General features: G+C 38.0%; 1 protein-coding gene across 7 annotated transcripts in view; it reads left to right on the top strand.

Annotated features, from left to right (window-relative positions):
• RUNDC3B (RUN domain containing 3B) overlaps positions 1 to 19544 on the top strand; it is a 214786-nt gene extending 195242 nt beyond the window's left edge. For all 7 annotated transcript variants that reach the window (XM_054496949.2, XM_054496952.2, XM_054496950.2 and 4 more), the window contains one exon: positions 15877 to 19544. In XM_054496949.2, coding sequence (XP_054352924.1) covers positions 15877 to 16022 — 146 coding nt within the window. In that variant the 3' untranslated portion in view covers positions 16023 to 19544. The remainder of the gene's footprint in view (positions 1 to 15876) is intronic.
• The last annotated feature ends 665 nt before the right edge of the window (positions 19545 to 20209 follow it).

The raw sequence follows: 20209 nt of genomic DNA, 5'->3' as shown, positions 1-20209 counted from the left end.
ACTTCCAACACTATGTTGAATAGGAGTGGTGAGAGAGGGCATCCCTGTCTTGTGCCAGTTTTCAAAGGGAATGCTTCCAGTTTTTGCCCATTCAGTATGATATTGGCTGTGGGTTTGTCATAGATAGCTCTTATTATTTTGAGATACATCCCATCAATACCTAATTTATTGAGAGTTTTTAGCATGAAGCGTTGTTGAATTTTGTCAAAGGCCTTTTCTACATCTATTGAGATAATCATGTGGTTTTTGTCTTTGGTTCTGTTTATATGCTGGATTACATTTATTGATTTGCGTATGTTGAACCAGCCTTGCATCCCAGGGATGAAGCCCACTTGATCATGGTGGATAAGCTTTCTGATGTGCTGCTGGATTCGGTTTGCCAGTATTTTACTGAGGATTTTTGCATCAATATTCATCAAGGATATTGGTCTAAAATTCTCTTTTTTGGTTGTCTCTCTGCCAGGCTTTGGTATCAGGATGATGCTGGCCTCATAAAATGAGTTAGGGAGGATTCCCTCTTTTTCTATTGATTGGAATAGTTTCAGAAGGAATGGTACCAGTTCCTCCTTGTACCTCTGGTAGAATTCGGCTGTGAATCCATCTGGTCCTGGACTCTTTTTGGTTGGCAAGCTATTGATTATTGCCATAAATTCAGCTCCTGTTATTGGTCTAATCAGAGATTCAACTTCTTCCTGGGTTAGTCTTGGGAGAGTATATGTGTCGAGGAATTTATCCATTTCTTCTAGATTTTCTAGTTTATTTGTGTAGAGGTGTTTGTAGTAAGATGGTAGTTTGTATTTCTGTGGGATCGGTGGTGATATCCCTTTTATCATTTTTTATTGCATCTATTTGATTCTTCTCTCTTTTTTTCTTTATTAGTCTTGCTAGCGGTCTATCAATTTTGTTGATCCTTTCAAAAAACCAGCTCCTGGATTCATTAATTTTTTGAAGGGTTTTTTGTGTCTCTATTTCCTTCAGTTCTGCTCTGATTTTAGTTATTTCTTGCCTTCTGCTAGCTTTTGAATTTGTTTGCTCTTGCTTTTCTAGTTCTTTTAATTGTGATGTTAGGGTGTCAATTTTGGATCTTTCCTGCTTTCTCTTGTGGGCATTTAGTGCTATAAATTTCCCTCTACACACTGCTTTGAATGCATCCCAGAGATTCTGGCATGTTGGGTCTTTGTTCTTGTTGGTTTCAAAGAACATCTTTATTTCTGCCTTCATTTCGTTATGTACCCAGTAGTCATTCAGGAGCAGGTTGTTCAGTTTCCATGTAGTTGAGCGGTTTTGAGTGAGATTCTTAATCCTGAGTTCTAGCTTGATTGCACTGTGATCTGAGAGATAGTTTGTTATAATTTCTGTTCTTTTACATTTGCTGAGGAGAGCTTTACTTCCAAGTATGTGGTTAATTTTGGAATAGGTGTGGTGTGGTGCTGAAAAAAATGTATGTTCTGTTGATTTGGGGTGGAGAGTTCTGTAGATGTCTATTAGGTCCGCTTGGTGCAGAGCTGAGTTCAATTCCTGGGTATCCTTGTTGACTTTCTGTCTCGTTGATCTGTCTAATGTTGACAGTGGGGTGTTAAAGTCTCCCATTATTAATGTGTGGGAGTCTAAGTCTCTTTGTAGGTCACTCAGGACTTGCTTTATGAATCTGGGTGCTCCTGTATTGATTGGGTGCATATATATTTAGGATAGTTAGCTCTTCTTGTTGAATTGATCCCTTTACCTTTATGTAATGGCCTTCTTTGTCTCTTTTGATCTTTGTTGGTTTAAAGTCTGTTTTATCAGAGACTAAGATTGCAACCTCTGCCTTTTTTTGCTTTCCATTTGCTTGGTAGATCTTCCTCCATCCTTTTATTTTGAGCCTATGTGTGTCTCTGCACATGAGATGGGTTTCCTGAATACAGCACACTGATGGGTCTTGACTCTTTATCCAGTTTGCCAGTCTGTGTCTTTTAATTGGAGCATTTAGTCCATTTACATTTGAAGTTAATATCGTTATGTGTGAATTTGATCCTGTCATTATGATGTTAGCTGGTTATTTTGCTCGTTAGTTGATGCAGTCTCTTCCTAGTCTCGATGGTCTTTACATTTTGGCATGATTTTGCAGCATCTGGTACCGGTTGTTCCTTTCCATCTTTAGCGCTTCCTTCAGGAGCTCTTTTAGGGCAGGCCTGGTGGTGACAAAATCTCTCAGCATTTGCTTGTCTGTAAAGTATTTTTTTCTCCTTCACTTATGAAGCTTAGTTTGGCTGGATATGAAATTCTGGGTGGAAAATTCTTTTCTTTAAGAATGTTGAATATTGGCCCAACTCTCTTCTGGCTTGTGGAGTTTCTGCCGAGAGATCCGCTGTTAGTCTGATGGGCTTCCCTTTGTGGGTAACCAGACCTTTCTCTCTGGCTGCCCTTAACATTTTTTCCTTCATTTCAACTTTGGTGAATCTGACAATTATGTGTCTTGGAGTTGCTCTTCTCGAGGAGTATCTTTGTGGCATTCTCTGTATTTCCTGAATCTGAATGTTTGCCTGCCTTGCTAGACTGGGGAAGTTCTCCTGGATAGTATCCTGCAGAGTGTTTTCCAACTTGGTTCCATTCTCCCCGTCACTTTCAGGTACACCAATCAGACGTAGATTTGGTCTTTTCACATAGTCCCATATTTCTTGGAGGCTTTGCTCATTTCTTTTTATTCTTTTTTCTCTAAACTTCCCTTCTCGCTTCATTTCATTCATTTCATCTTCCATGGCTGATACCCTTTCTTCCATTTGATCGCATCAGCTCCTGAGGCTTCTGCATTCTTCATGTAGTTCTCGAGCCTTGGTTTTCAGCTCCATCAGCACCTTTAAGCACTTCTCTGTATTGGTTATTCTAGTTATACATTCTTCTAAAGTTTTTTCAAAGTTTTCAATTTCTTTGCCTTTGGTTTGAATATCCTCCCGTAGCTCAGAGTAATTTGATCATCTGAAGCCTTCTTCTCTCAGCTCGTCAAAGTCATTCTCCGTCCAGCTTTGTTCCATTGCTGATGAGGAACTGCATTCCTTTGGAGGAGGAGAGGCGCTCTGCTTTTTAGAGTTTCCAGTTTTTCTGCTCTGTTTTTTCCCCATCTTCGTGGTTTTATCTACTTTTGGTCTTTGATGATGGTGATGTACAGATGGGTTTTTGGTGTGGATGTCCTTTCTGCTTGTTAGTTTTCCTTCTAACAGACAGGACCCTCAGCTGCAGGTCTGTTGGAGTACCTGGCCGTGTGAGGTGTCAGTCTGCCCCGCTGGGGTGTGCCTCCCAGTTAGGCTGCTCGGGGGTCGGGGGTCAGGGGTCAGGGACCCACTTGAGGATGCAGTCTGCCAGTTCTCAGATCTCCAGCTGCGTGCTGGGAGAACCACTGCTCTCTTCAAAGCTGTCAGACAGGGACATTTAAGTCTGCAGAGGTTACTGCTGTCTTTTTGTTTGTCTGTGCCCTGCCCCCAGAGGTGGAGCCTACAGAGGCAGGCAGGCCTCCTTGAGCTGTGGTGGGCTCCACCCAGTTGGAGCTTCCCAGCTGCTTTGTTTACCTAAGCGAGCCTGGGCAATGGTGGGCGCCCCTCCCCCAGCCTGGGTGCCGCCTTGCCGTTTGATCTCAGACTGCTGTGCTAGCAATCAGGGAGACTCCGTGGGCATAGGACCCTCTGAGCCAGGTGCGGGATATAATCTCCTGGTGCGCCGTTTTTTAAGCCTGTCGGAAAAGCGCAGTATTCGGGTGGGAGTGACCCGATTTTCCAGGTGCTGTCTGTCACCCCTTTCTTTGACTAGGAAAGGGAACTCCCTGACCGCTTGCGCTTCCCGAGTGAGGCAATGCCTGGCCCTTCTTCGGCTCACGCACGGTGCATGCACCCACTGACGTGCGCCCACTGTCTGGCACTCCCTAGTGAGATGAACCCGGTACCTCCAATGGAAATGCAGAAATCACCCGTCTTCTGCGTTGCTCACGCTGGGAGCTGTAGACCAGAGCTGTTCCTGTTCGGCCTTCTTGGATCCATAATTCTTACACTTATAATGAGTATATTTTAAAAGCTAATTCATACTATGAATGAATTTATTTATGATGATTCTTCATCTAAAAGACATTTAGGACTTTATTCTAATTTTTAATTATAGATATTTTGATATCAACAGGACAAGAGTAATAATGAGCATTTTGACACTATAAAAACAACTGTATTGTCTTCAATAATTCAAGGTTTAATAGCAGATTAAAAGTTACTTACAGAGTTTCCATACCCAGTTATTTAATAAAATGAGTAAAAATTAACCAAAAATCTACCAACTGCCACCCAACAAGAAAGGAGGCTGCATGATAAACATAATAGACTACAAAAAACTGGTGATCAGGAAGGAAACATGTTCTCATGATGAGTTAGTAAGACTCCTAGAATTCTCAAATCTGATTTAAAAAAACTGAGGAATTTTGGACAGCTGAGGCAATGGAGTGATGTAGGTTTGAATCAGCATATCCTATACAAATATAATAAAAAAAGAAAACAAATAAAACCACACAAAACCCAAGCTTTCAGCATAAACAGCAGACATTAAATAAACTTCAAATTGCCTGGGAGTAGAAAAATAAATGCCAAATACAAGCAGGCTCTCATGCTCCTGTAACAAGCTGTGAGCACAGGGAAAATTAAACTGTGCAACAGAAGGAGTTGGGATGTTTGTGGCAGGCCTTAGACTGATCAAAAATCACCTCTAGAAAGATAAAGTCAACCCTAAGTGTGAACATATGAAAACAGCATTCTGGTAAAGTACATGTGGGATGCAGAGAAGCAGTGTTAAGAATGTAAATTTAAAGCCAGAAAAGCCATACAGTAAAAACAAACAACAACAACAACATATGTTGGCACACTGATAGAAGAAGGTACTTGCGGCAGCACTCCTCTCGAGGGGTCACGAGCTGTGGGGAGTCTGTCCCTAGCAGACCCCTGACCCAGCGACAGATAAATAAAGTACACTGACACACAGATATTCTGCTCTGCCAGTCCAGCTGAAGATCCGAGCTGCTTACAGGCTCTCTGCTGAGTCCTGTAAACAGTTGTGACTGGGCCCTGATCAGCTAGTCAGACTGATTATTCAGTAAGATTAACAAAAGCTTGAGTCAACACCATTAGAGGGTAATTGACATTGTGGGCTTCCTGAGGAAAAGGTACTTAAGCACCCAGGGTACACCAAAAGTTAGTCTTAGAAGGCCATTACATAATGGTAAAGGGATCAATTCAACAAGAAGAGCTAACTATCCTAAATATATATGCACCCAATACAGGAGCACCCAGATTCATAAAGCAAGTCCTGAGTGACCTACAAAGAGACTTAGACTCCCACACAATAATAATGGGAGACTTTAACACCCCACTATCAACATTAGACAGATCAACGAGACAGAAAGTTAACAAGGATACCCAGGAATTGAACTCAGCTCTGCACCAAGCGGACCTAATAGACATCTACAGAACTCTCCACACCAAATCAACAGAATACACATTTTTTTTCAGCACCACACCACACCTATTCCAAAATTGACCACATAGTTGGAAGTAAAGCACTCCTCAGCAAATGTAAAAGAACAGAAATTATAACAAACTGTCTCTGAGACCACAGTGCAATCAAACTAGAACTCAAGATTAAGAAACTCACTCAAAACCGCTCAACTACATGGAAACTGAACAACCTGCTCCTGAATGACTACTGGGTACATAATGAAATGAAGGCAGAAATAAAGATGTTCTTTGAAACCAGCAAGAACAAAGACCCAACATACCAGAATCTCTGAGACACATTCAAAGCAGGGTGTAGAGGGAAATTTATAGCACTAAATGCCCACAAGAGAAAGCAGGAAAGATCCAAAATTGACACCCTAACATCACAATTAAAAGAACTAGAAAAGCAAGAGCAAACATTCAAAAGCTAGCAGAAGGCAAGAAACAACTAAAATAAGAGCAGAACTGAAGGAAATAGAGACACAAAAAACCCTTCAAAAAATTAATGAATGCAGGAGCTGGTTTTTTGAAAAGATCAACAAAATCCATAAACCGCTAGCAAGAATAATAAAAAAGAAAAGAGAGAAGAATCAAATAGACGCAATAAAAAATGATAAAGGGGATATCACCACCCATCTCACAGAAATACAAACTACCATCAGAGAATACTACAAACACTTCTACGCAAATAAACTAGAAAATCTAGAAGAAATGGATAAATTCCTTTACACATACACCCTCCCAAGACTAAACCAGGAAGAAGTTGAATCTCTGAATAGACCAATAACAGGCTCTGAAATTATGGCAATAATCAATAGCTTACCAACCAAAAAAAGTCCAGGACCAGATGGATTCACAGCTGAATTCTACCAGAGGTACAAGGAGGAGCTGGTACCATTCCTTCTGAAACTATTCCAATCAACAGAAAAAGAGGGAATCCTCCCTAACTCATTTTATGAGGCCAGCATCATCCTGATACCAAAGCCTGGCAGAGACACAACCAAAAAAGAGAATTTTAGACCAATATCCTTGATGAACATCGATGCAAAAATCCTCAATAAAATACTGGCAAACCGAATCCAGCAGCACATCAAAAAGCTTATCCACCATGATCAAGTGGGCTTCATCCCTGGGATGCAAGGCTGGTTCAACATATGCAAATCAATAAATGTAATCCAGCATATAATCAGAACCAAAGACAAAAACCACATGATTATCTCAATAGATGCAGAAAAGGCCTTTGACAAAATTCAACAACCCTTCATGCTAAAAACTCTCAATAAATTAGGTAGTGATGGGACGTATCTCAAAATAATAAGAGCTATCTATGACAAACCCACAGCCAATATCATACTGAATGGGCAAAAACTGGAAGCATTCCCTTTGAAAACTGGCACAAGACAGGGATGCCCTCTCTCACCACTCCTATTCAACATAGTGTTGGAAGTTCTGGCCAGGGCAATTAAGGAGGAGAAGGAAATAAAGGGTATTCAGTTAGGAAAAGAGGAAGTCAAATTGTCCCTGTTTGCAGATGACATGATTGTATATCTAGAACACCCCATTGTCTCAGCCCAAAATCTCCTTAAGCTGATAAGCAACTTCAGCAAAGTCTCAGGATACAAAATCAATGTACAAAAATCACAAGCATTCTTATACACCAACAACAGACAAACAGAGAGCCAAATCATGAGTGAACTCCCATTCACAATTGCTTCAAAGAGAATAAAATACCTAGGAATCCAACTTACAAAGGACGGGAAGGACCTCTTCAAGGAGAACTACAAACCACTGCTCAAGGAAATAAAAGAGGATACAAACAAATGGAAGAACATTCCATGCTCATGGGTAGGAAGAATCAATATCGTGAAAATGGCCATACTGCCCAAGGTAATTTACAGATTCAATGCCATCCCCATCAAGCTACCAATGACTTTCTTCACAGAATTGGAAAAAACTACTTTAAAGTTCATATGGAACCAAAAAAGAGCCCGCATCGCCAAGTCAATCCTAAGCCAAAAGAACAAAGCTGGAGGCATCACACCACCTGATTTCAAACTATACTAAAAGGCTACAGTAACCAAAACAGCATGGTACTGGTACCAAAACAGAGATACAGATCAATGGAACAGAACAGAGCCCTCAGAAATAACACCGCATATCTACAACTATCTGATCTTTGACAGACCTGAGAAAAACAAGCAATGGGGAAAGGATTCCCTATTTAATAAATGGTGCTGGGAAAACTGGCTAGCCATATGTAGAAAGCTGAAACTGGATCCCTTCCTTACACCTTATACAAAAATTAATTCAAGATGGATTAAAGACTTAAACATTAGACCTAAAACCATAAAAACCCTAGAGGAAAACCTGGGCAATACCATTCATGACATAGGCATGGGCAAGGACTTCATGTCTAAAACACCAAAAGCAATGGCAACAAAAGCCACAGTTGACAAATGGGATCTAATTAAACTAAAGAGCTTCTGCACAGCAAAAGAAACTACCATCAGAGTGAACAGGCAACCTACAAAATGGGAGAAAATTTTCGCAACCTACTCATCTGACAAAGGGCTAATATCCAGAATCTACAATGAACTCAAACAAATTTACAAGAAAAAACAACCCCATCAAAAAGTGGGCTAAGGATATGAACAGACACTTCTCAAAAGAAGACACTTATGCAGCCAAAAAACACATGAAAAAAATGCTCATCATCACTGGCCATCAGAGAAATGCAAATCAAAACCACAATGAGATACCATCTCACACCAGTTAGAATGGCAATCATTAAAAAGTCAGGAAACAACAGGTGCTGGAGAGGATGTGGAGAAATAAGAACACTTTTACACTGTTGGTGGGACTGTAAACTAGTTCAACCATTGTGGAAGTCAGTTTGGCGATTCCTCAGGGATCTAGAACTAGAAATACCATTTGACCCAGCCATCCCATTACTGGGTATATATATACCCAAAAGATTATAAATCATGCTGCTATAAAGACACATGCACACATATGTTTATTGCAGCACTATTCACAATAGCAAAGACTTGGAACCAAGCCAAATGTCCAACAACGATAGACTGGATTAAGAAAATGTGGCACATATACACCATGGAATACTATGTAGCCATAAAAAATGAAGAGTTCATGTCCTTTATAGGGACATGGATGAAGCTGGAAACCATCCTTCTCAGCAAACTATCGCAAGGACAAAAAAACCAAACACCACATGTTCTCACTCATAGGTGGGAATTGAACAATGAGAACACATGGACACAGGAAAGGGAACATCACACTCTGGGGACTGTTGTGGGGTGGGTGGACGGGGGGAGGGATAGCATTAGCAGACATACCTAATGCTAAATGACGAGTTAATTGGTGCAGTACACCAACATGGTACATGTATACATATGTAACAAACCTGCACACTGTGCACATGTACCCTAAAACTTAAAGTACAATAATAATAAAATTAAAAAAAAAAGATCACATTAGTAAACAAGCTAGTTAGCTAAACTACTCTGCCTTTCTTTATTACCATTTTAATTTATCTAACTAAAGGTAAAGGGATCAGGCCACCTTTAGCCAGATCTATTACCGAAGTTATGCAAACCTGTGGCCTTCCAAGAAGATTTGTGTCTATTTCTATAACTGTCTCTAATATTTTTTCCACCAGCCTGATTCAACCACAACAGGTACTCTTTTAAAAATTTCATAAACCATCCAAATCACATAGCCCTTTCCATAGAAATCCTGAGGAACAAACACACTATCTATGCAAAACTATTTTTTTCTTTCTTTAACATTGAGTATCTTTATTTTTTATTTTTATTTTTTTAATTTTTTTATTTCCATAAGTTATTGGGAAACAGGTGATGTTTGGTTACATGAGTAAGTTCTTTAGTGGTGATTTGTGAGATTTTGGTGCACCCATCACCTGAGCAGTATACACTGCACCCAACTGTAGTCTTTTATCCCACTTCCCCTTCCCACCCCTTTCCTCTGAGTCCCCAAAGTCCTTTGTCTCATTCTTATGCATTTGCATCCTCATAGCTCAGCTGCCACTTATGAGTAAGGAAATACGATGTTTGGTTTTCCATTCCTGAGTTACTTCAGTTAGAATAATAGTTTCTAATCTCATCCAGGTTGCTGCAAATGCCATTAATTCATTCCTTTTTATGAATGAGTAGTATTCTATTTCATATATATATATATACATATATATATACACACACACACACACACACACACACACACACACATACATACATACCAGTTTCTGTATCCACTTGTTGATTGATGGGCATTTGGGTTGGTTATACCTTGCAAAACTAATTTTAAAAAAATCACATAAATTGAGAAAAATAATTAAGCCAATGAACTTCACCGCCCAGGAAAACAATAGTGAAGCAGGAAAAAAAATGTTATAAAGCCATATAATTTCTGTATCCTATTAAAGTAACTTTTAAAATTGATACATAATGGATATACATATTTTGGGGGGTACATGTGATAATTTGATACTTTCATAAAGTAAAATATAATTTTATTAAATATCCTCCAACAAGCAATTAGTCATAAGACAGAAACATTTCAAATTGGAAATCAAAACCTAAGAACATCAATGTCTAATAAATAAGAAGAAATGACGTGTCATGTGAGGAACCCAGTGGGAGGTGATTGCATTATTGGCACGAGTCTTTCCCAGGTTGTTCTCATGATAGTGAATGAGTCTCACAAGACCTGAAGGTTTTAAAAAGGGGAGTTTCCCTGCACAGGCTCTCTTGTCTGCCACCATGTGAGATGTGCCTTTCACCTTCCACCATGATTGTGAGGCATCCCCAGCCACGTGGAACTGTGAGTCCATTAAACCTCTTTTTTTCCCAAATTGCCTAGTCTTGGGTATGTCTTATTAGCAGTGTGAAAGTGGACTAATATAGTAAATTGGTACCAGTAGAGTGGGGCACTGCTGAAAAGATACCCAAAAATGTGGAAGGGACTTTGGAACTGGGTTAACAGGCAGAGGTTGGAATAGTTTGGAGAGCTCAGAAGAAGATAGGAAAATGTGGGAAAGTTTGGAACTTCCTAGAGATTTGTTGAGTATCTTTGACCAAAATGCTGATAATGATATGGACAATGAAATCCAGGCTGAGGTGGTCTCAGATGGAGATGAAGAACTTGTTGGGAACTGGAGCAAAGGTGACTCTTGTTATATTTTTAGCAAAGAGACTGGCAGCATTTTGCCCCTGCCATAGAGACTTGTGGAACTTTGAACTTGAAAGAGATGATTTAGGGTATCTGGTGGAAGAAATTTCTAAGCAACAAAGCATTCAAGAGTGATTGGGTGCTGTTAAAGGCAATTTATAAGGGAAGGAGAGCATAAAAGTTCAGAAAATTTGCAGCCTGACAATGTGATAGAAAAGAAAATACCTCCTGCACATCGTGAAATCCCGTCACTACTAAAAATACAAAATAAATTAGCCGGGCATGGTGGCGGGTGCCTGTAGTCCCAGCCACTCGGGAGGCTGAGGCAGAAGAATGGCATGAACCTGGGAGGTGGAGCTTGCAGTGAGCCGAGATCACACTACTGCACTCCAGCCTGGGTGACAGAGCGAGACTCCGTCTCAAAAAAAAAAAAAAAAAAGAAAGAAAGAAAAAGAAAACACCATTTTCTGAGGAGAAACTCAAGCCAGCAGAGATTTGCATAAGTAACAAGGAGCTGAATGTTAATCCCCAAGACAATGGGAGAAATGTCTAAGCCCCAAGCCTTGGCAGCTTCCACGTGGTGTTGAGCCTGCAAGGGCACAGAAGTCAAGAATTGGGGTTTGGGAACCTCTGCCTATATTTCAGAAGATGTAAGGAAATACCTGGATGCCCAGGCATAAGTTTGCTGCAGGGGTGGGGCCGTCATGAAGAACTTGTACCAGGGCAGTGCAGAAGGGAAATGTGGGGTCAGAACCCCCACACAGAGTCCCTACTGGGGCACCACCTAGTGGAGCTGTGAGAAAAGGACCACTGTCCTCCAGATCCCAGAATTGTAGATCCACTGACATCTTGCATCATCCACCCAGAAAAGCCACAGACACTTAGCACCAGCCTGTGAAGGCAGCCAGAAGCGAGGCTGTACTCTGCAAAACCACAGGGGTGGAGCTGCCCAAGACCATGGGAACCCATCCCTTGCATCAGCATGACCTGGTTGTGAGACATGGAGTCAAAGGAGATCATTCTGGAACCTTAAGATTTGTCTGCCCTGCTGGATTTTGGACTTTCTTGGGGTATGTAGCCCCTTTGTTTTGGCCAATTTCTCCCATTTTGAACAGCTGTATTTACCCAGTGCCTGTACCCTCATTGTATCTAGGAAGTAACTAACTTGCTTTTGATTTACAGGCTCATAGGTAGAAGGAACTTGCCTTGTCTCAGATGACATTGGACTGTGGACTTTTGAATTAATGCTGAAATGAGTTAAGACTTTGAGGGACTGTTGGGAAGGCATGATTAGTTTTGAAATGTTAGGACATGAGACTTGGGAGGGGCCAGGGGCAGAGTGATATGGTTTGGCTGTCCCCACCGAAATCTCATCTTGAATTGTAACTCTCACAATTCCCACGTCATGGGAGGAACCTGGTGGGAGGTGATTTAATTATGGGGGCAGATCTTTAGTGTGCTGTTCTCATGATAGTGAATGAGTCTCATGAAATCTGATTGTTTTAAAAAGGGGAGTTTCCCTGCATAAGCTCTCTTCTCTTGTCTGCTGCCATGTGAGATGTGCCTTTCACCTTCCACCATGATCGTGAGGCTTCCCCAGTCACGTGGAAGTGTGAATCCATTAAACCTCTTTATTTCGTAAATTTCCAAGTATCAAGTATGCCTTATCAGCAGCGTGAAAATGGACTAATACAAGGTATCTAAAGAAGAATGGATTTGAAAGAAAACTTAATCTAAAACACTGAAGAAAAATGGGAAAACAACCAAGAGAATGAAAATGAGATAAAGAAAGAAGTAAAATGGGTTAGGAAGTGGTTCAATTGGAAAGGCAAGAATATCAAATTTACATGTTTATAGAGTCACTGGAGAAGATAAAATAGTGGAACAGAACTAATACCAAAATCTATCATTCAAGAAAAACGTTTGGAAGTAAATGAAGACATAATATACAAACGGAAAGATCTAACCAAGTACTAAAGAAAATTTACCTGAAGTAATCACCTACAAGACAAATTCTACTAAAATTATTACATAGTAACAATAATGAAAACATACTGGTGACTTCCAGGCAAAAAGATGGAACAAACTAGAAAGGGAGAAAAGAATGAAGTTGGCATTATATTTGTCTAGTTGTATAAAGGTAACAACTAGAACTAAAATACAAACCTTCCTAAATAATTTTTTTAAAGCAAATGTGTCATCTAGAAAGAGAAGCATAGCAAATTTAACAAAGCAAAATAATTTGTCACAGCAGAGAGCCTATCAAAAGAAATTAATGAAATGGCAAACAACATATACCAAGGAGAGAAACAGTAAATATAACTATATACATAAAATTACAACAAAATTATGATTTATTCTGAATGGCTAAATATAAAGGAATAGACAAATGTGTAACAGGCAAATAAAAATACAAAGAAGGGGCCAGGCATGGTGGCTCATGCCTGTAATCCCAGCACTTTGGGAGGCTGAGGCGGGCAGATCACTTGAGGTCAGGAGTTCGAGACCAGCCTGACCAACATGGTGAAACACTGTCTCTATTAAAAATACAAAATTAGCCAGGTGCGGTGGTGGGCCCCTGTAATCCCAACTACTGGGGAGGCTGAGGCAGGTGAATTGCTTGAACCTGGGAGGCCAAGATTGCAGTGAGCTGAGATTGCGCCACTGCACTCAAGCCTGGGTGCTAGAGTGAGACTCTGTCTCAAAAACAAACAAACAAAACCAAAAAACACAAAGCAGGGTAGCAACCCTTATATCAGATGGGTAGATTTTAAACCAAAATGCATTAAGCATTACAAGGAAAGATATGTTTTAATGCTAAAAAAACAAAATTAAGATATAACAGGATTATACAACAAATAATGACATCCCCCTTTATATAAGGAGACAGGTAGAAATCCAGTGACAGTTGAAGACATACTATTCTCAGTATAAGACAAATCAAATAGACAAAAAAGAATATAATACACCTAAACGACATAATTACTAGGGTATATCTTATGCTCTGTGGAACTTTATAACCTGAAAAATAGATAATATAACTTCTTCTTAAGTACAGATGGAACAGTCTCAAAAATGTTCAGAAGTTAGCTCATAAAGTAAAGAAGTTAGCTCATAAAGTTAGCTCATAAGCTGGGTGCAGTGGTGCATGCCTGTAATCCCCCAGCTACCTGGGTGGATTGTTTGAGCCCAGGAGTTCCTGACCATTCTGGGCAACACAGTTAGACCCTATCTCAAGAAAAAAAAGAAAGCAGTAAATTTATAAAGTAAAACATTACAAACAGTATTCTCTAATCACAGTGCAAAAGAACCCTAGAAATTATTGATAACTTTTTTTTTGTTGTTCAAAAGGGCCCCTCCACCTGGGTATAAACCCATCAAACAACTTGTGGGTAACAGGGAAATATAAGCTGAAATTAAATTTTCTTTTTTAAAATTATTATGTTCAGTAATTATTATACTCTCTTTTCTTAATATCAACTTTTATTTTAGATTCAAAGGGGTGTATTTGCAGGTTTGTTACATGGGTATATTGTGTGATGCTGAGGTTTAGGGTACAATTGATTCCATCACCCAAGTAGTGAGCATAGTACCCAACAGGTAGTTTTTCCACCCTTGCCCCCCACCACACCTCCCCTTCTAGTTGACCCCACTGTCGACCACTGCCATCTTTATGTCCATGAGTATTCAGTGTTTAGCTCTCACTTATAAGAGATTATATGTGGTATTTGGTTTTCTATTCCTGTGTTAATTCACTTGGGATAATGGCCTCTAGTTTCATCCATGTTGCTGCAAAGGACATGATGTCATTCTTTTTTTATGGCTGCATAGTAGTCCATGGTGTAGATGTACCACATTTTCTTTATCCAGTCCACTGCTGATGGGCTCCTAGGTTGATTCCATGTCTTTGCCATTGCGAATAGTGCTATGATGAACATACGAGTGCATATGTCTTTTTGGCAGAATGATTTATTTTCTTTTGGATATATACCCAGTAATGGGATTGCTGGATCGAATGGTAATTCTGTTTTAAGTTGTTTGAAAAATCTTCAAATTGCTTTCCACAGTGGCTGAACTAATTTGCCAGTAAATATAAAGGGATTAACAAATGTGTAACAGGCAAATAGAAACACAAAGCAGCGTAGCAACCCTTATATCATGTCAGATTTTAACCCTTATATCAGATTTTAACCCTTATATCAGATTTTAACCCTTATATTATATCAGATTTTAAACCAAAATGCATTCCCTGTTCTCACTTTGCCAACATCTGTTCTTTTTTGACTTTTAAAATAATAGCCATTGTGAGTGGTGTGAGATGGTATCTCAATTGTGGTTTTGATTTGCATTTCTCTGATGATTACTGATGATGAGCATATATTCATGATTGTTGACCACTTCTGTGTCTTCTTTTGAGAAGTGTCTTCGTGTCTTTTGCTCACCTCTTAATGGGGTTATTTTTTGCTTGTTCAATGTTTAAGTTCCTTATAGATTCTGGATATCAGACATTTGTTGGATGCAGAGTTTACAAATATTTTCTCCCATTCTGTAGGTTGTCTGTTTACCCTGTTGATAGTTTCTTTTGCTGTGCAGAAGCTCTTTAATTAGGTCCCTCTTGTCAATTTTTGGTTTTGTTGCAATTGCTTTTAAGGACTTAGTCATAAATTCTTTTCCTTATGTTTTATTTTTCTGCATATGGCTAGACAGCTATCCCAGCACCATTTATTGAATAGAGAGTCTTTTTCCCATTGCTTACTTTTGTCAACGTTGTCAAACATCAGATGGCTATACATGTGCAGCTTTATTTCTGGGTTCTCTATTCTATTCCATTGGTCTTTTTATCTGTATAACAGCACCTTTCTATTTTGGTTACAGCTTGAAGTTAGTTAATGTGATGCCTCTAGCTTTGTTCTTTTTGATTAGTATTGCTTTGGTATTTGTGCTTTTTGGTTCCATATGAATTGTAGGAATTTTTTTCTAATTCTGTGAAAAATGATGTTGATATTTTAATAGGGATAGCAGTCAATCATGCAATTTGTTCTGTAGGTTTCTTTGGGCAGTATGGTCATTTTCACAGTATTGATTCTTCCAGTTTCTAATGGTTTTAGGATCTTATTTGTATCATTCTTGAAGGGCAATTAATTATTTGCTATTTAATTCTAATTTTCAGGTAAAGAAGATACTCCCTCATTACTTGGCCTCTGTGGATCTCTAACGTCAGTGGCAAGTTACAAGTCTCTAACAAGCTTAAAATCTAATGACTACCTTGCAAGTCCTACAACAGAGATGACAAGTCCAGGCCTAACTCCATCTTGAAAATTTTTATGTAAAAGCCGAAACTTTTTATGTTGTAAATGTTTAATTTACATGTTTGACTGCTGGGAAGACCTTAGAAATTTTATATTGTTCTGGTACGTGTCTGAAATTCTATTGCTTAGAGAGAATCCCCACCAGATAAGAGACTTTGAGTGAAAAACATAATGATCCTGCCATTTTTCATTTTTAAAATTCTTACATTTGTCATTGAGAAAGTTCAAAATGGAATAGGCTTTAAAAAAAAAAAAATTTCAAAGATCCACCAAATCGTTCATAGCAAATTGCACATATTGTTCAGCTGATTTTTATATATTTAAATATACCTTAGTGGCCAGAGACTGACTTTAAGGTTTTATTCCAGAGACTCCAGAGACTTAAGCTAAGTATTTTTTCATTCTTTCAGATTTTCAAAAAAAAAAAAAAAAAAAAGTTAATTTCATTTTTTCATTAATGTCTTTCTAAGTTATGCTTTAAATGCCTTGTTTTTAATAACAGGGGAAAGTTCTCAGCTGCATTCTCACAGTGGCTTATTCAGTTTTTCTTTAATATTTACCATTTGGTATCAACTCAGCATTCCACTTAACATTTTATAAATTCCATAGGAATATGCCTGTTTTGGTAGTTACTGACTTAATTTGTTAGTGCCACAAGGAAAATATTTTACAGTATTTTATGCCATTTAGGTAAAATGAATAAACTGTTTTCCAAGATTTTCTTAAAAGATTATCAATTTAAAAGTATGATCAAGTATGCCTCAAAAGCTAGAAACATTTCAAAATGTAGAACAAACGTTGACAAATTGTTTTGCCAGGAAAGAGTTCAAGTTCAGTTAAGGATTTGAGAGGCTTTTAAACAAGGATCAGTTGGGTAGTTATCATATTTACTTAATATATGTCTGATATTCAGTGCTGGTTCTTTTTCCTGTTTGTGCAACAATGAATTGTGCCATGTGTGTTTTATAGCCTCTATCATTAATCACACCATAATCTCATTTTAAAACATTTTAATGTTAAAACATCCCCACACTTATATACAGGTAAAATTAGTTGTTTTTTTTTTAAAGTTGTAATCTGTACTTTTTTTTTTTTTTTTGCAATTTTTGAAACAGCTACATTAATCCCTAAAAGTCCCACCATACTGAAAATGTATGGCGTGTATTTTCTATAGTAAGTAATATGAGGAAAACATGATTAGCTGTGCCAAAGAAATTTTATACATTGTTTACATGATGAGGCCACAGTACTTACTGGGGACTTCATATGGTTTTTTATTATTATTGAGAAGAGTTAAGAGCTGAGGTTACCACATTCGTTCTTTGTGTTAGAAATGTAGGAGTGTGGTGGTTTTCTGCAATATTTAGAGCTTAGTCTCATAATTTGGAATTTAAGATAATAAGTAGTAACAAGGCAAGTCTTTCATATAAGACAGTCAAACAGTGTCACTTCAGGACAAAGGCCTGGAAGCCCTTAAAATAAGTTATCTTAGATGTGCCAGAACATATTCAGAGCTTTATTCCTTTAAGCTTAAGGCTTCAATACTTGTAGAAATGCAAATATTCTTGAGAAATGATACATTTTTGTTCTCAATTTCTCAATTCTACATACCTGATTATGAGTGAAGTATCCAAAGCAGGTTTTCATCAGCATGGGGGATGGAAGGTAGGTATAATATGACGACAATGGAAACTTTGGGAGAAGGGAGTGAGGAAATGGATAAAGAGAAATTTGAAAATTTTAGGCTGGACTTGAGCACTATTGCTGCTTTCCTACGAACTATCAGAATGTTTAAATGCTTTATCATTCATGGTCCACTCTCAACTAACATTTATTATCCTTTAGTAATTAAACAATGGTTTTACATACATTTTTATAATGTAGAAGGAAATTCAAGATTCCATAATCGTAAAATTTTTCAGATTTGTCTAATGTGTAATTTGTGCATCTTCACATGCTGCTAAATGCAGATTTAAACATTATGTCTGAGGATCGTGACTTTTCCTCCTTTCTTGGAGATCTTGGTATAAAATTCATCTGCTGTTATAAAATCAGGTTTCTACAGAGTTCATTTCACACTAAAGGTAGTTTATTACTGTTTGCATGAGGAAACCATGTATGTCTCAATCTTTAATTTTAGGTGGTAGTGTTTATTGTTCACCCTCCCTCTTGCCTCCAAAAGAATGCTGAATTATACGCCAATTTTTCTATGTGTATTCTGTTGCCTTGATGCGTACTATACTTGTTGCATGTATATTAAAAATTTTGTACTATGCATTGGTGGTCTTATTTTGCTTGACAAAAAGTTACCTGATTTAAGTACACTTAACTTTTGTTTCAGCAAATGTGGTAAATATATATTATTTCACACCTAAAATACTAACATGAAAATGCAATGGGAGAAAAATCCTTATTTCAACTCACATCAAGTTAAATATCCTATTTTTAAAAAGTAACATGATATGCTTTAGAATACACCACATCTATTGAATCAGTACAGTTTAGTAGTGGTTCTGGCAGTGTTACTGATTTAATTATAAAATAGTCATGTTTGTTTTCTCACCTGTAAGAATCATCACTATCTTCTTGGCACCTATGAGATGGCATCAGGATGATGTAAGCATTAAATAAAATCATATAAAAATTCTAAAGAGATAAATGCCAAATGCAAGCTACTACTAATTATGATTGGCAGAAAAAGTAGATCATAAGTTAGTTGTTAAATCATTAGATTTACATACAGTTTTTAAGTGGTTATCAATGTGTCCCAAATTTACAACTTAGAAAACTGCTTTGTTAAAGTTCCTATCATTAGATGAAATGTGCAGATTTTGCTAAACTAACATATTGGATTACCACTTAAGTGTCACAAGACTGTGGTTCATTCTGCTCTTCTGAAAGCAAAGCAGCTTCGATTTAGTTTTAGCATTTGTCATTTTAACTGATAGGAAAGGGAAGATAAAATTACATCTTTTTCATTATGGTACATTTAAAAAGTATATTTTAATACAAACCAAAACTTTTAGATTTTAACATAGATCACCTTATCATAAGCCCCATTTTCCATACTGCTGGTTATCTTTCCAAAACCCAAGTCTAACTGTTACAACTGTGCCAAAAAGTTTTTCCTAGGTTTCTCATGGCCTTCCTTCTTGTTTCTGCTTTAGCGCACAAGGCCTTTGACTACATTTCCATGTTTACCCTTTCCCATGTATACACTTTGTTCAAGCCATATGGACTAAATTCTATTGCCTTATTGAGACTCCCACTTCCCTGCATGTTTACTAATTGGATTGCCTGTCAGTCCAACTCTTAGGTTTCCTGACCACTCCCCTTCTTCTCTGCCCCCAGGCTAAGTGAACAACTCCCCATATTTCCCATGACTCCCTTTGCATGCTTCTATCAATCAATCATAGCTCTGAAACCTCCTGTGGCCAGTAACAATATCTGAAATGTCTTATCTCCAGTGCCTTTTATATACTGCCTACTACATAAAATGTCCCAATAAATGTTGACAGATTAAATATAAAAGCAGTAATCTTTTATTTAAAAAGTTCATCTTAGAAGAAAATTCAAAAGGGATACAATAAACTTTTCCACATCCCAAAAACTTGTGCCCAAGACAAAAAGAGGGAAAAATTTATTTTTAACTTTAAGTTTAGGGGTACGTGTGCAGGTTTGTTACATAGGTAAACTTGTGTCACGGGGGTTTATTATGCAGATTATTTCATCACCCAGGTATTAAGCCTAGTACCCATTAGTTATTTTTCCTGTTCCTCTCCCTCCTCCCACCCTCCACCCTTTGATAGGCCCCAGTACATGTTGTTCCAAGAGGGAAAAATTTTTAAAACATATGCAGTTAAATAACCATAGTGAATTGTTCTCCTAGAAAAAAAAATTGCCTTTTAAAAAAAATCAAACATGTACTACATTAAAGGTTGCAACCATCTCATTTAAAATTAAAGATGTTCCTTCCTAAAATTTTACATTAATCAATTAAATGTTTATGTTAGAAAATTTAACGTTAATAGAATAAAAACTGTTTTAGAAACATCACCAAGAACACTGTTGTGGCACATGTTTGCAAATATTGCAATTCCTGCAACATATGTATTGAAAAGTCTGGAAAGCCCATATGGCTGAGAGTTAAATTTATATACTGAAGTAAAACCTGGGAATATTCATCATGCCAAT

Source organism: Pongo pygmaeus, chromosome 6 (assembly GCF_028885625.2).
Source record: "Pongo pygmaeus isolate AG05252 chromosome 6, NHGRI_mPonPyg2-v2.0_pri, whole genome shotgun sequence".
NCBI lineage: Eukaryota > Metazoa > Chordata > Mammalia > Primates > Hominidae > Pongo > Pongo pygmaeus.
Note: the sequence above shows the minus strand (reverse complement) of the source record. Positions and strands in the feature narration are given on the sequence as shown.